This window comes from Heptranchias perlo, chromosome 7 (genome assembly GCF_035084215.1).
Source record: "Heptranchias perlo isolate sHepPer1 chromosome 7, sHepPer1.hap1, whole genome shotgun sequence".
NCBI lineage: Eukaryota > Metazoa > Chordata > Chondrichthyes > Hexanchiformes > Hexanchidae > Heptranchias > Heptranchias perlo.
The window spans coordinates 87605569-87617957 of record NC_090331.1 but is presented as its reverse complement, the minus strand read 5'-3'; the positions used below and the strand labels follow the sequence as shown (position 1 = coordinate 87617957).

The window sequence follows — 12389 nt, the reverse complement described above, 5'->3', positions numbered from 1 at the left end:
AGTTTCTCTCCCCCTCCCCCACTCTCCCAGTCAGCTTTTGCAGTAAAACCTCAAGAGAATCTCAGCAGCCATTTTGGAAAGTCATCAGCCATTAAAAAACTTGTACAGGGAATGGAGGTTTTACAATGTGTGCAGGACTCCTTTCTTACCCAATATGTAAAATGCCCAACAAGAGAGGAAGCACTGCTGGATCTAGTAATGGGAAATGAACCAGAACAGATCAGAGAAGTAAGAGCAGGGGAACATCTGGGCAATAGAGATCACAACATAATAAGGTTTAAGATAAAGATTGAGAAGGACAAAGACAAAGACCAAAGTAATAATTGGAAAAAAGCTGATATTCAGGGGATGAGAATGGAACTAGGGAAAATAAACTGGAAAAATATAATGATAAACAAAGAAATAGAACAGCAGTGGGAAATATTTAAAACAGTGATCAATAGAGTCCAGGAGAAATGTATCCCACTAAAAAGCAAGAACATACTAGCCAGTAATGATACACCATGGATGGATAAAGAAATAATAGCAAATTTGAAACTAAAGAAAAAGGCATACACTAAGTACATAGACAACAAAGGAGAGGATGACAAAAGGGACTATGAAAAGGTTAGGAAAGAAATTAAAAAAACAATTAGGAAGGCAAAGAGAAACTACAAAATTAAATTATCGAGGAATATAAAAAGAAATAGTAAAGTATTGTACAGACACATAAATAACAAAAGAAAAATCAGAATAGAGATAGAGCCACTAAGGGATGCACACAATAATCTCTCAGATAATGACAGCGAAATGGCAGAAATATTTAATAATTATTTTGCCTCATTATTTAGCAGGGAGTCTAACATGGTGGGCATGACATTAGAAGAAGAGATGAAAAAAAGATATAAAGACATTTAAGATAAAAAGGGGAGAGATAATTGATAAACTCATAAAACTTGGAGAGGATAAAACACCTGGTCCAGATGGATTGCATCCGTGCATATTAAAAGAAGTTAGGGAAGAGATAGCAGAGACACTATTACATATATATAAAAAATTATTAGAAAAGGGAATAGTACCAGAGGACTGGCAGACAGCTAATGTGATTCCTATATTTAAAAAGGGAGATAGAACCAATTTGAGCAACTGTAGACCAATTAGCTTAATGTCGGTGGTAGGAAAGATAATGGAATCCTTACTCTAAGATGTAATAGAAAAACATCTAGAAACCAAAAATATAATAAAGAATAGTCAGCACAGATTTCAAAAGGGAAGGTCATGATTGACCAACCTTATTGAATTCTTTGAAGAAGTAACAGAAAAGGTAGACAAGGTAATGTAATAGATGTAATATATTTCGATTTTCAAAAGGCATTCGATAAGGTACCGCATAGTAGACTCATGACTAAGGCCAGAGCATGTGGAGTCAGGGGACACGTAGCTGAATGGATAGCAAGCTGGCTACAAAACAGAAAACAGAGAGTAGGGGTTAATGGTAGTTACTCAGACTGGCAAAAAGTGGGGGAAGTGGTGTTTCATAGGGATTGGTGCTGGGACCAATGTTGTTCACCATTTTTCTTATTCGTTCATGGAATGTGGGTGTCGCTGGAGAGGCCAGCATTTATTGCCCATCCCTAATTGCCCTTGAGAAGGGCAATTTACATAAAGATTTACATAAACGATTTGCACTCGGGAATCAGGAGTACAATTTCAAAACGGGGGTATAATTAATACCATGGAGGACTGACAAAATACAGGAAGACATTAATAAACTTGCAGAATGGATGTGTAATTGGCAAATTAATTTCAATATAGCTAAGTGTGAGGTATTACATTTTGGTAGGAAGAATAAGGAGGCCACTTATTGCTTGGATAATAAGAGTCTAAATGGGGTAGAGGAGCAAAGGGATCTGGAGGTACAGATACACAAATCGCTATAAGTAGCAACGCAGGTTAATAAGGCCATAAAAAAAGCAAACTAAGCACTGGGGTTCATGTCTAGAGAGATAGAATTGAAAGGCAGAGAAGTTATGTTAAACTTGTAAAGCACCTTGGTTAGATCACACTTGGAGCACTGTGAACAGTTCTGGTCTCCATATTATAAAAAGGATAGAGAAGCACTGGAGAAGGTGCAAAAAAAATTTACTCGGATGATACCAGAAATGAAAGGTTATACCTATCATCAAAGATTGAACAGGCTGGGGCACTTTTCCCTAGAAAAGAGAAGACTGAGGGATGACCTGATAGAGGTCTTTAAAATTATGAAAGGGTTTGATAGGGTAGACATAGAGAAGATGTTTCCACTTGTTGGGGAGACCAGAACTAGGGGCCATAAATATAAGATAGTCACTAATAAATCCAATAGGGAATTCAGGAGAAACTTCTTTACCCAGAGAGTGGTTAGAATGTGGAACTCACTACTACAAGGAATAGTTGAGGCGAATAGTATAGATGCATTTAAGGGGAAGCTAGATAAACACATGAGGGAGAAAGGAATAGAAGGATATGCTGATAGGGTAAGATGAAGTAGGGAGGGAGGAGGCTCGTGTGGAGCATAAACACCAGCATGGACCTGTTGGGCCGATTGGACTGTTTCTGTGCTGTACATTCTATGTAATTCTGTGTGGAAGTGGGCGATTGTAGGGACCTCTGAAAGAGTTAGGAGCTCCTGAGCATCATGGGAAGATGTCTGGTGCTGTGTTTCTTGGAAGGGACTGAGTAACTATGTGTTGGATAATTCTTATCCTTTTAATAGCAGATTGGTAAAGCTAGAGGCAGTAATATATCTGACAATTAACTTCATTTATTATTGTTTCAAAACATTAATCTTAAGACTACATACAGAGCAATACACGCAGTCCTACATCTAGAAACTTACGTGTAAAGAACTCCCCTGGAATTGTGAGCGATTGTCTATCCAGGTCGTTCATGGTACCTCTCCTTGAAGGTAGCTAAAGTTCCCCAACTGAGTTCAGCTTTGTTTCTCTCATTTATATTGTTTTACCAAACATGCAGCCTTCTCATTAATGAGCACATTGTCCAATTCTTGCTGAATTTAACTGCCGTGCGCATCTTATGACCCGGAGGTCATCATATAGATTCCTGAACTATGACTTTACTCAGGACTGCCATCGTCATCAAAAGATAGGAATCTGAGAGCACACACTTTAAACTGATTTTGCGTACATTAGCTGTCATCACCGCCACTTCTGTGCTCACTGACCTACACTGGCTCCCGGTCCGGCGACACCTCAATTTTAAAATTCTCATCCTTGTTTTCAAATCCCTCCATTGCCTCCCCCTCCCTATCTCTGTAACCTCCTCCAGCCCAACAATCATACAAGATCTCTGCGCTCCTCCAATTCTGGCCTCTTGCGCATCCCCGATTTCCATCGCTCCAGTATTGGCGGCCGTGCCTTCAGCGCCTGGGTCCTAAGCTCTGGAATTCCCGCCCTAAACCTCTCCGCCTCTCTCTCTTCCTTTAAGACGCTCCTTAAAATCTACCTCACCTGTTCTAATATCTCCTTATGTGGCTCGGTGTCAAATTTTGTCTGATGACGCGCCGGTGAAGCACCTTGGGATGTTCGCATATAAATGCAAGTTGTTGTTGTTGTCATGTCTTTGTTCTGTATTAAAAACAGTAAAAACATATCTATATTCTTACATATGTACTATAGGGTCTTTTGAGTATCTGAATAGTGAGAAACATGCGTTTCGAGGGTAGAATCCCAGCTGATTGATCCAATGTGTTGCAGTTTTGCAGTAATGAAGCGAGCTGCATCTGCAAGAACACCTGGGCAGGAACTGACTGCAGCATGTACGACCCCAAGCTCGACAAGCCAACGAAGGCACCAGAAGGCCCCAAGGGTTTGTTTGATTTCACTCTCAGCCTCTTTCCGTGATCCTTGATGCTCTGTTGTTTTTTTTTTCTTTTTGCGTTCTTTATTTGTCGCAGAGTGTTTGAAGTTTTAAAGAGAAAAATACTATTCACAGATTGGACCTCACGAGGGATAAGAAGACCAGACAGCTGTCAGAAGAGAAATATCTGCAAGTCTTTTGCGTTTTTTTTTAATACATTGCTTTGTATATTCTCCTTGCCCTTCCTTTAGTGTCTTTTCACATGCTCCATATACTTGCTGAAAGGTTGCTAGGTAACCATCGCCAAGGCTATTGCTATCATCGCTCAGTAACCGGCTACCCGGAGGTGTCTGAGAGCAGCCCCTCCCACTCTCCCTCGAGGTGACCCTCCCTCTCGGGAAAGGTGGGCCACTGACCACTGACCTTCACCCTTCCCTCCCGCCCATGTGCAAACTGGAGTTCTCCACGTGCGGAGTCACACTGCCTGAACCTGCCATCGTGGCATTCTCTGGCCTCACACACTGGAGCTCTGGTAAGCTGATCCTCCACACCATCTCAGGAGAAGACACTCAAAGGAGCTAAATATTCTCTTGACCAGCAGTTCAAATAAGCCAGGGCCATGCACTAACCATGACTACTTGCATTACCTCACGTGCAGGAGAGCGTCTCAAAGAGCTTAATGTCAGGAGGACAACAAGGGGATGTGTAAGGGGGAATAGGGAAAATTGGATAGGGCAGAGAGGGAAGCAAAGGCACAGTTGAAGAGAAGGATCTTGAGATTTTTGAAAGCAGGGATGGAGGTGGCAAGGTAGAGGGAACTAGCCAGGGCATTTAAGAGGGCAGCAGCATAGTGAACTGCAGAACTTTGAATGAGTTGAAGCTTATGGAGGTCAGCAGGAGACCTTTGGAGAAATTAACCTTGAAGGCATGGATAAAACAGGCCGGCACCTGACTGAAGATACCTCAAAGGGGACCAGGGGCAGTGAATAAAGAGGAGAACTGGAGGGGGAGAGGAATTGGATAGGGGTTAGGGCAGTGAATAAAGAGGAGAACAGGGAGTGAATTGTGTTGAATAAAGAGAACTTAAGGAGATTGAACATTGAATACTAAGCATTGAGGAAAGAGGTGCATTGAAGGTGAAGAGGCATTGGATAGGGGTTAAGGAAGTGAATAAAGAGATTGGATATTGAAGAAGGTGGGGGACTGGAGGGCGCTAAGTGTTGTGTAAAGAAGAGCATTGAAGGGGAAGAGGCATTGAATAGAGAGGAGGGCTCCAAGGGATTCAGCATTGAATTAAGAGGACTAGAGTAAATTATGCATTAAGTAGAGAGAAGGACTTACGGTGATTGGGCATTGAATATAGAGCAGGACTGGAGGGGAATGAACATTGAGTAAAAGCAGGACTCAACGGGTTGGCGCATTGAATAAAAGGGAGACTCAATTAGCAATACGGTGACTTGGTTGTGATTGCATCGGATACCGTAATTTTTCCCCTTTAAGATAAATGTTTATAATGTGTTGCTGCATCATATATACTACCCGCTGTGTTCCTAGTGGGTAATGTCAGGAACTAAACCCCCTAATGAACTGATGATATTTTCCTGTAATACGAGGAAGGGGTAACTGGGTAACACTCTCCTTGAAGCCCTTGGACCCTGGTTTAAATCCAGCCAAGAGTGATGGACATCTCAGTGTATTGGCTGTCAGGGCCCTATGTCAGATGGATGTTGGCAGTCTTTACCGAGTTCCCGGTGGGGACAGGTCCCCCCACAACAAAAGCCCCAACATAACATGGCAGCAGCTATCAGAGAATTCACGAGGATGGTGGGTGTGGGATTGGAGTATCACACTGGTGCAGTAAGGGGTGCAGTTCTCGGATTGAGCTAATGCCCATTGTTGTCACACTGTTAAAGGGAGCTTTCCTCTCCGACTGGGAGCAATCGATACTGACACTGGGAGCCTGAAATGGGAAATATTCTTTTCCCCATTGCTCCCATCCCTCACCTTGATGAGCACAAAAACATTCACTAGAAGCCGGTAAAAAGGAATCACTATTAACTGGCTCCTATTGCCCTTACAGTTTGAAGTCGCTGGGGGGGCAAACAGATTCTTTTGCTACAGGGCTTGTAGTTTTAAATCTGCTAGTCACAGAAGCGAATTCTGTTCACAACTCCCATTTTATTTTAGTGGTTGTTATTCTGTAGGCTAACCCCAAAATGACCTTTACAAAAACCATCTCCAGCTCATGCTATGTAGGCTGAACATACAACCGAATGCAACTAAAGATCTGCACAGGTGCCTGCAAGGTTCATAATTTTGAGGCTCAGGCTTTAAGAAGTCTCAACCAAGCCATTATTATAGTGGGGAAAAGACCCACATCTAATCATGACCTTCCTTTTATTTGGATTGGTATATAGATAGAGGAGGGGTAATTGTCTGTATTCTTACTTATAATTTACTCAAATTAATAGAGTTTGCAACTTTGAACGTCTGATGTCACCAATTCATTAAGGATACAATAATTAAACATACACTTAACAGCAGCACTTACCACAAAACTGTACGAATTTTTGCTGGAGAATTCAAACGCTTTACAGTCCTGAGCTGGGTATACAGGTCAATCAGACCTTAATTGAATTCTAAACTATCTGTTCCAACACACACTTTTTATACCTTTTTCTCACCCCTTCTATGTGACAATTTGCTTGTTTCATGTTATATATTGTTCAACTCTAATTATGTTTTGCCCTTGCAGCCATAGATCTGTAACTCCCTAACTTGACTGCACTCCCTAACTTTCCAGAGCTAGGATCTTTCTCAGGCAGGTGTTTATCTTTAAGATTTCCTTTCTAATGAATGAATAAAGGGAGTTTTTCTGCTATTTTAAAATATTACAATTTAAGAATCATACTTCCCTACTTAACAAACAAAGACTAAATGTTAACATTACTACAATATAAAGATCAACCCTTTTTTCCTTACAATAACATTGGATTTTCTATTGGTGAATTGCATAATTTTGGCCCCTGTGATGTAGCCACACCCATGTTACACGTTGATTCAGTGTGCAGGCAGGTGAAGCCATGGTGCTGTCACCAGGAGGGATGAACAGTAATTAAATTGGGTCAAACACACAGGAACTCAGTTCTACCTCCTTTCTATCTCTTCATTGTAGATTTTAGTTTCTCTTTTTAAACAAGCACCCTCTGGGTACTGTATTCTACTATAAACTTTAAGGAACAACTTCACTCCCATCTTCCGAATCACATTATAAATGTTGATGTTAAGGGTTTAAAAAAAATGTTTCTGTTGAACATCGTAGCCAAACGTTCTTTCCACCCGTGGCCACCGGTGCATTACATATGGGACAATGGTTGGCCACCGGTGCATTACATATGGGACAATGGTTGGCCACCGGTGCATTACATATGGGACAATGGGTGGCCACCGGTGCATTACATATGGGACAATGGGTGGCCACCGGTGCAGTACATATGGGATAATGGTTGACCACCAGTGCATTACATTTGGGATAATGGTTGGCCACCAGTGCATTACATTTGGGATAATCGTTGGCCACCGGTGCATTACATATGGGACAGTGGTTGACCACTAGTGCTTTACATATGGGATAATTGTTGACCACGAGTGCATTACATATGGGATAATGGTTGGCCACCAGTGCATTACATATGGGATAATCGTTGCAAAGACTTCATTCTAGCATCAGTGTCACTAACCCAGCAGACTTTCAGATTTAAAGCTGAGTTGGTGGATAACCCAGGACAGGGTACCAGATATAACCAGGCCTTGTGAACAATAGACTAGAGGGGAATTCACTTGTACACCCAGTACACTCCCTTTGAGACACGGTCAGCACTAGTGATGAGTTTGTGTTTGGATCCTGTTTACTTTTAACCCTTTCCTGTGGGGGGAAAAACAAATTAAGTCCACTGCAAACTTCTTTAATGCCAAACTCCTTTTAACTGGCAGATTTTGATTGGTTCGTGACAAATGCGAGGTAAAGAGTTTGCACTGTATTTGAAAGGCCTTCACGGTCTGGGGTTGCTATTGAAGTCTAAAGTAATGCTAAACCATGGAAGGACTACCACTCTCCTAAATCCATCCCTGAGACGGTCTGTCATTTTATTTACATATTGTGGTGGATAATGGCTTGCTATTGTTATTTTGTACATATATGATGATCAGTATTGCACTTGTTTTATAAGACGGCTGCCATTGTGCCACATTGAAAAGGAAAAATTTGCAGGGCTATGGGGAAAGACTAGGGGGAGTGGGACTAATCGGATAACTCTTTCAAAGGGCTGGCACAGGCATGATGGGCTGAATGGCCTCATCCTGTGCTGTAAGATTCTGTGATTCTGTTCAATGATTGAGTAGACTACCGATGAACAGGTGGTTAGTACCATGACTGAATGCAGGAGATGTAAAATGACACTGTACATGTATCGATAGTGCTGCTGGATAATAGGGAGATATTAACACCTATTTGATGTGCAAAACTTATTAATTTCAAGCTCGCGGAGGGTTCAGACCCTCTTATGTTTCGTATCAATGACAATCCCAGAGTTTAAGACCACTGGAACTCGCTGTTGATTTTCAGAGTACAGATTGCGCACTAACATAATCAGCTCCTAAATAACGAAGCAAAGCACAGGTCGTTTACTTATGGGACCAATGGACTGGACTTAACGAGGGAGGCCTGACTTCACCGTGGGGCCTGTGGATTGATCAGATGCAAATAGCGTGTGGTGCAAAGGAATTTCACCCCTGCCCCCAACAGATTGGAGCCCGAGGCACTTCCCGAACACATGGCGCGAGGTACCTCTCCACCAGGGCACGCTGGCCATTGTCCTTTTCTTTTGCTCCAAGAAAACAATTGGCAAATTGAAACCAGTTTGGAGATCATCATCTTTTATGACAAAGGCACTTTACCAAATTGTATTAGGAAATTAAACTAATTCCAATACACTAATGCAGTCATGCAGTGGTTATGTTACTGGACTAATAATCCAGAGAACGTGAGTTCAAATCCCTCCACGGGCAGTTTGAGAATTTGATTTAGTTTAATAATCTGGGAATAAATAGCTGGTATCTGCCCTTTAGGGAAGAAAACTTGCCGTCCTTACTTGATCTGGCCTCTATGTGACTCCAGTCCCACACCAACTCTTAATTGCCCTCTGAAGCGTTCTAGCAAGTCACTCGGTTGTATCAAACCACTACCAAAGGTTCAAGAAGAAGGCCCACCACCACCTTCTCAGGGCAAGTAGGGATGGGCAATAAATGCCAGCCTTGCCAGTAACGCCAACATCCTGAGAATGAATTTTTAAAAAAACTTAAGCTGGTAGTGGCAAGCAGCTTGTTGGTGAGTCAACAAACAATGCCACCGCCCGGGAGCCCATGAATTCATGGCCTGCACCCGCAATGTGCTGAGATCTCTATCTCAGCCTCTCTCACAAGGACACAAGATAGATTCAGATGAAGGTGGGTCCATTTGATCTCACCTTTCTAGAATGCCCACCCCATCTCGGCAATAGAGCATCTGGCTGTTTCTTAAAAGAGCGCAGTGTCCTGGCCTAAACCCACCAACCTTCCTGGCGACCCACACTAGGTCTTGGTGAAGGGCACAGACTAGAGGAGAGGCCTTCTCTGAGCACCGGAAAGAAAGGGCGAGGCGGAGGGGGGGAAGAGTTGGACCCACACACCACTCTGCCGTACCATTGAGCAGGACCAGAGAGATCAGAACAGATCCCTGGCTCTTCCCTCTCACTTCAAGAAATGGAGAGGGGTCCCAATGAGGAGGGGAACCAGGCGGGGGGCAAGTAATGGACTCTTGTATGGCACATACTGGGCATCGCTGTTCGGGCGCACCACAAACCCGTGAATGGGTGAGCTGACCTCGCCCGATAACACTACAGCGGCGGTTCAAGTAAGTCTTGATCGTTCCCAGTGCATCGCCTCTGGCACAGCAGGAGTGCCAGGGGCAGAATTCTGAGCGTCAACAGCCAGTGAAGGACTAATGGCTTTCCTGTTCCGTGTCGGGCATGGGCAACACAGTGGGTGGGGTCCAGCAGGAAGGGTGCAGGGGTATATATATTTTTAATTAAGGGTCACATTCTAGGATGTTCATCAAATTTGAATCGTTCTTTTAGGGGAGCCAGTGAGCCTCGTACACAACTTGTATGCAGGTTCCCAGAGCCCTTCAACCTGGCCATCAGTACTAGGCTGCAGGGTTCTACACTGAGTAATACAGGAAGCAGATTGAGCCTCCATTATATGTGACCCAACGCTGTAATCGCAGTCATGAATGGAGGCACAATATCGTCCACCTTCTGTGGAAGGAAGTAATTAAGTCGTAATAACATTAGAGACATATATAAAATAACAGAGTTTCAGTGATGGATGAAATAAAAAATATTGGATAGCAGGAAAAGAAATTACCAGGCGGTAATTTAATCAGTGGCAATAAATCAGCTCATGAAGATTTTTTAATGTCAGCTGACACCCCCCCCCACACACACACAAGAATTAATTACAGCCTTGAAATTGTTATCTGCAATTTTTATTTTAATAAAGAACAGTGGACAGTTCTCCCATTTTCAGCTGAGCTATTACGCATTTTGTTTTGTTGTTGTGAACTTTTGTGCTCTTGAAGGTGTTGGGGGAATTTGATTATTTCAAGTTCAGCATCGAGCACTCCCAAATTAGGTTGGATATAGAGTAAAGCTCCCTGTAATCTGCCTCATCAGTGTGGGCAATGTTTCCTCTGTGTGCTACGCGTAAAGAAATTGTCAGCAAGTTCTTTCTAAATGTGTTTACTGTTTCTAGAGGAAGTGCGCCCTAGCCCCAATCTCAGAAGAGTACATCAATGTGACATTTCCATTTCCTACACCAGCCCTCCTGTCTTGGCTCTCTGAGTGAGATTGCCTCTACATTTATATAATACACTATACAATACACGGCTAGTTTACTCAGCACTTGCTAAACTTTTGGGATGCCTGGCCAACCAAATTATGTGAGGACCCTTGTGATTGGCCACCCAAATTATGTTAGGACCCTTGTGATTGGCCACCCAAATTATGTTAGGACCCTTGTGATTGGCCACTCAAATTATGTTGCAACCTTTATGACTGGCCACCCAAATTATGTTAGGACCCTTGTGATTGGCCACCCAAATTATGTTAGGACCCTTGTGATTGGCCACCCAAATTATGTTAGGACCCTTGTGATTGGCCACCCAAATTATGTTAGGACCCTTGTGATTGAGGTTAACCAAATAGGGCAACAGAAATTGCAGCATCCACGAGCACAAGTAATGACAGTAAAGGGGGAACAGCTGTCCTGAGCAAATGGAATCTGCATTGAGTGAAAGGGTTGTGTGAGGATGTCAGTGTGAGAATGATGCTGTTGACGTATGGCTCGGGCAGGTGTTTGATCCAACAGTTTAATGGTTTGGATGTTTGATCAGTCTGTTCATGGACAGTGTAGGCACTGCGGTGAAGGTCCGTACATTTCTGCACCCTCCCGACCCACCCTCCACACACCCACACAGAAACAAATGACTGAGCACAGTTGTTTCTTTTCTTCAGAAGGCCCCCGAGGTTCTATTACTGGACCCGTTCAGCCCTTACCTGTTTGTAAGATGCTGCTGTGTAAATAGATTGCTTTTGGAGGATTGGAGGACTGCTAACGGTGTCCCATTGTTTAAAAAGAGAGTGAGGAATAGACTTAATAATTACAGGCCAGTCAGTCCAACCTCGATGGTGGACAAATTATTGGAATCAATTCTGAGGGACAGGATAAACGTCACATAGAAAGGCACGGAGTAATCAAGGACAGTCAGCATGGATTTGTTAAGGGAAGGTCGTGTCTGACTAACTTGATTGAATTTTTTGCGGAGGTAACGAGAGTCAATGAGGAGAGTGCATTTGATGTAGTCTACATAGATTTTAGCAAGGCGTTTGACAAGGTCCCATATGGCAGACTGGTCAAAAATGTACAAGCCCATGGGATCCAAGGGAGAGTGGCAAGTTGGATCCAAAATTGGCTCAGTGGCAGGAAGCAAAGGGTAATGGTCGACGGGTGTTTTTGTGACTGGAAGGCTGTTTCCAGTGGGGTTCCGCAGGGCTCAGTACCAGATCCCTTGCTTTTTGTGATATATATTAATGATTTAGAGTTAAATGTAGGGGGCATGATTAAGAAGTTTGCAAATGATACAAAATTGGTCGTGTGGTTGATAGTGAGGAGGAAAGCTGTAGACTGCAAGAAGATATCAATGGACTGCTCAGGTGGGCAGAAAAGTGGCAAATGGAATTCAGTCTGGAGAAGTGTGAGGTAATGCATTTGGGGAGGGCAAACAAGGCAAGGGAGTACACAATAAATTGGAGGCTACTGAAAGGTGTAGAGGAAGTGAGGGACCTTGGAGTGCATGTCCACAGATTCCTGAAGGTAGCAGGACAGGTAGATAAGGTGGTTAAGAAGGCATATGGAATACTTTCCTTTATTAACCGAGGCATAGAATATAAGAGCAG

At 43.0% G+C, this 12389-nt stretch overlaps 1 protein-coding gene across 1 annotated transcript in view; it reads left to right on the top strand.

The window, feature by feature from the left end:
- LOC137324057 (disintegrin and metalloproteinase domain-containing protein 23-like) overlaps positions 1-3881 on the top strand; it is a 156279-nt gene extending 152398 nt beyond the window's left edge. Inside the window, exon 25 of the mRNA XM_067988227.1 lies at positions 3735-3881. Within this exon, the coding sequence (XP_067844328.1) occupies positions 3735-3881 (147 nt within the window). The remainder of the gene's footprint in view (positions 1-3734) is intronic.
- Positions 3882-12389: the final 8508 nt, after the last annotated feature.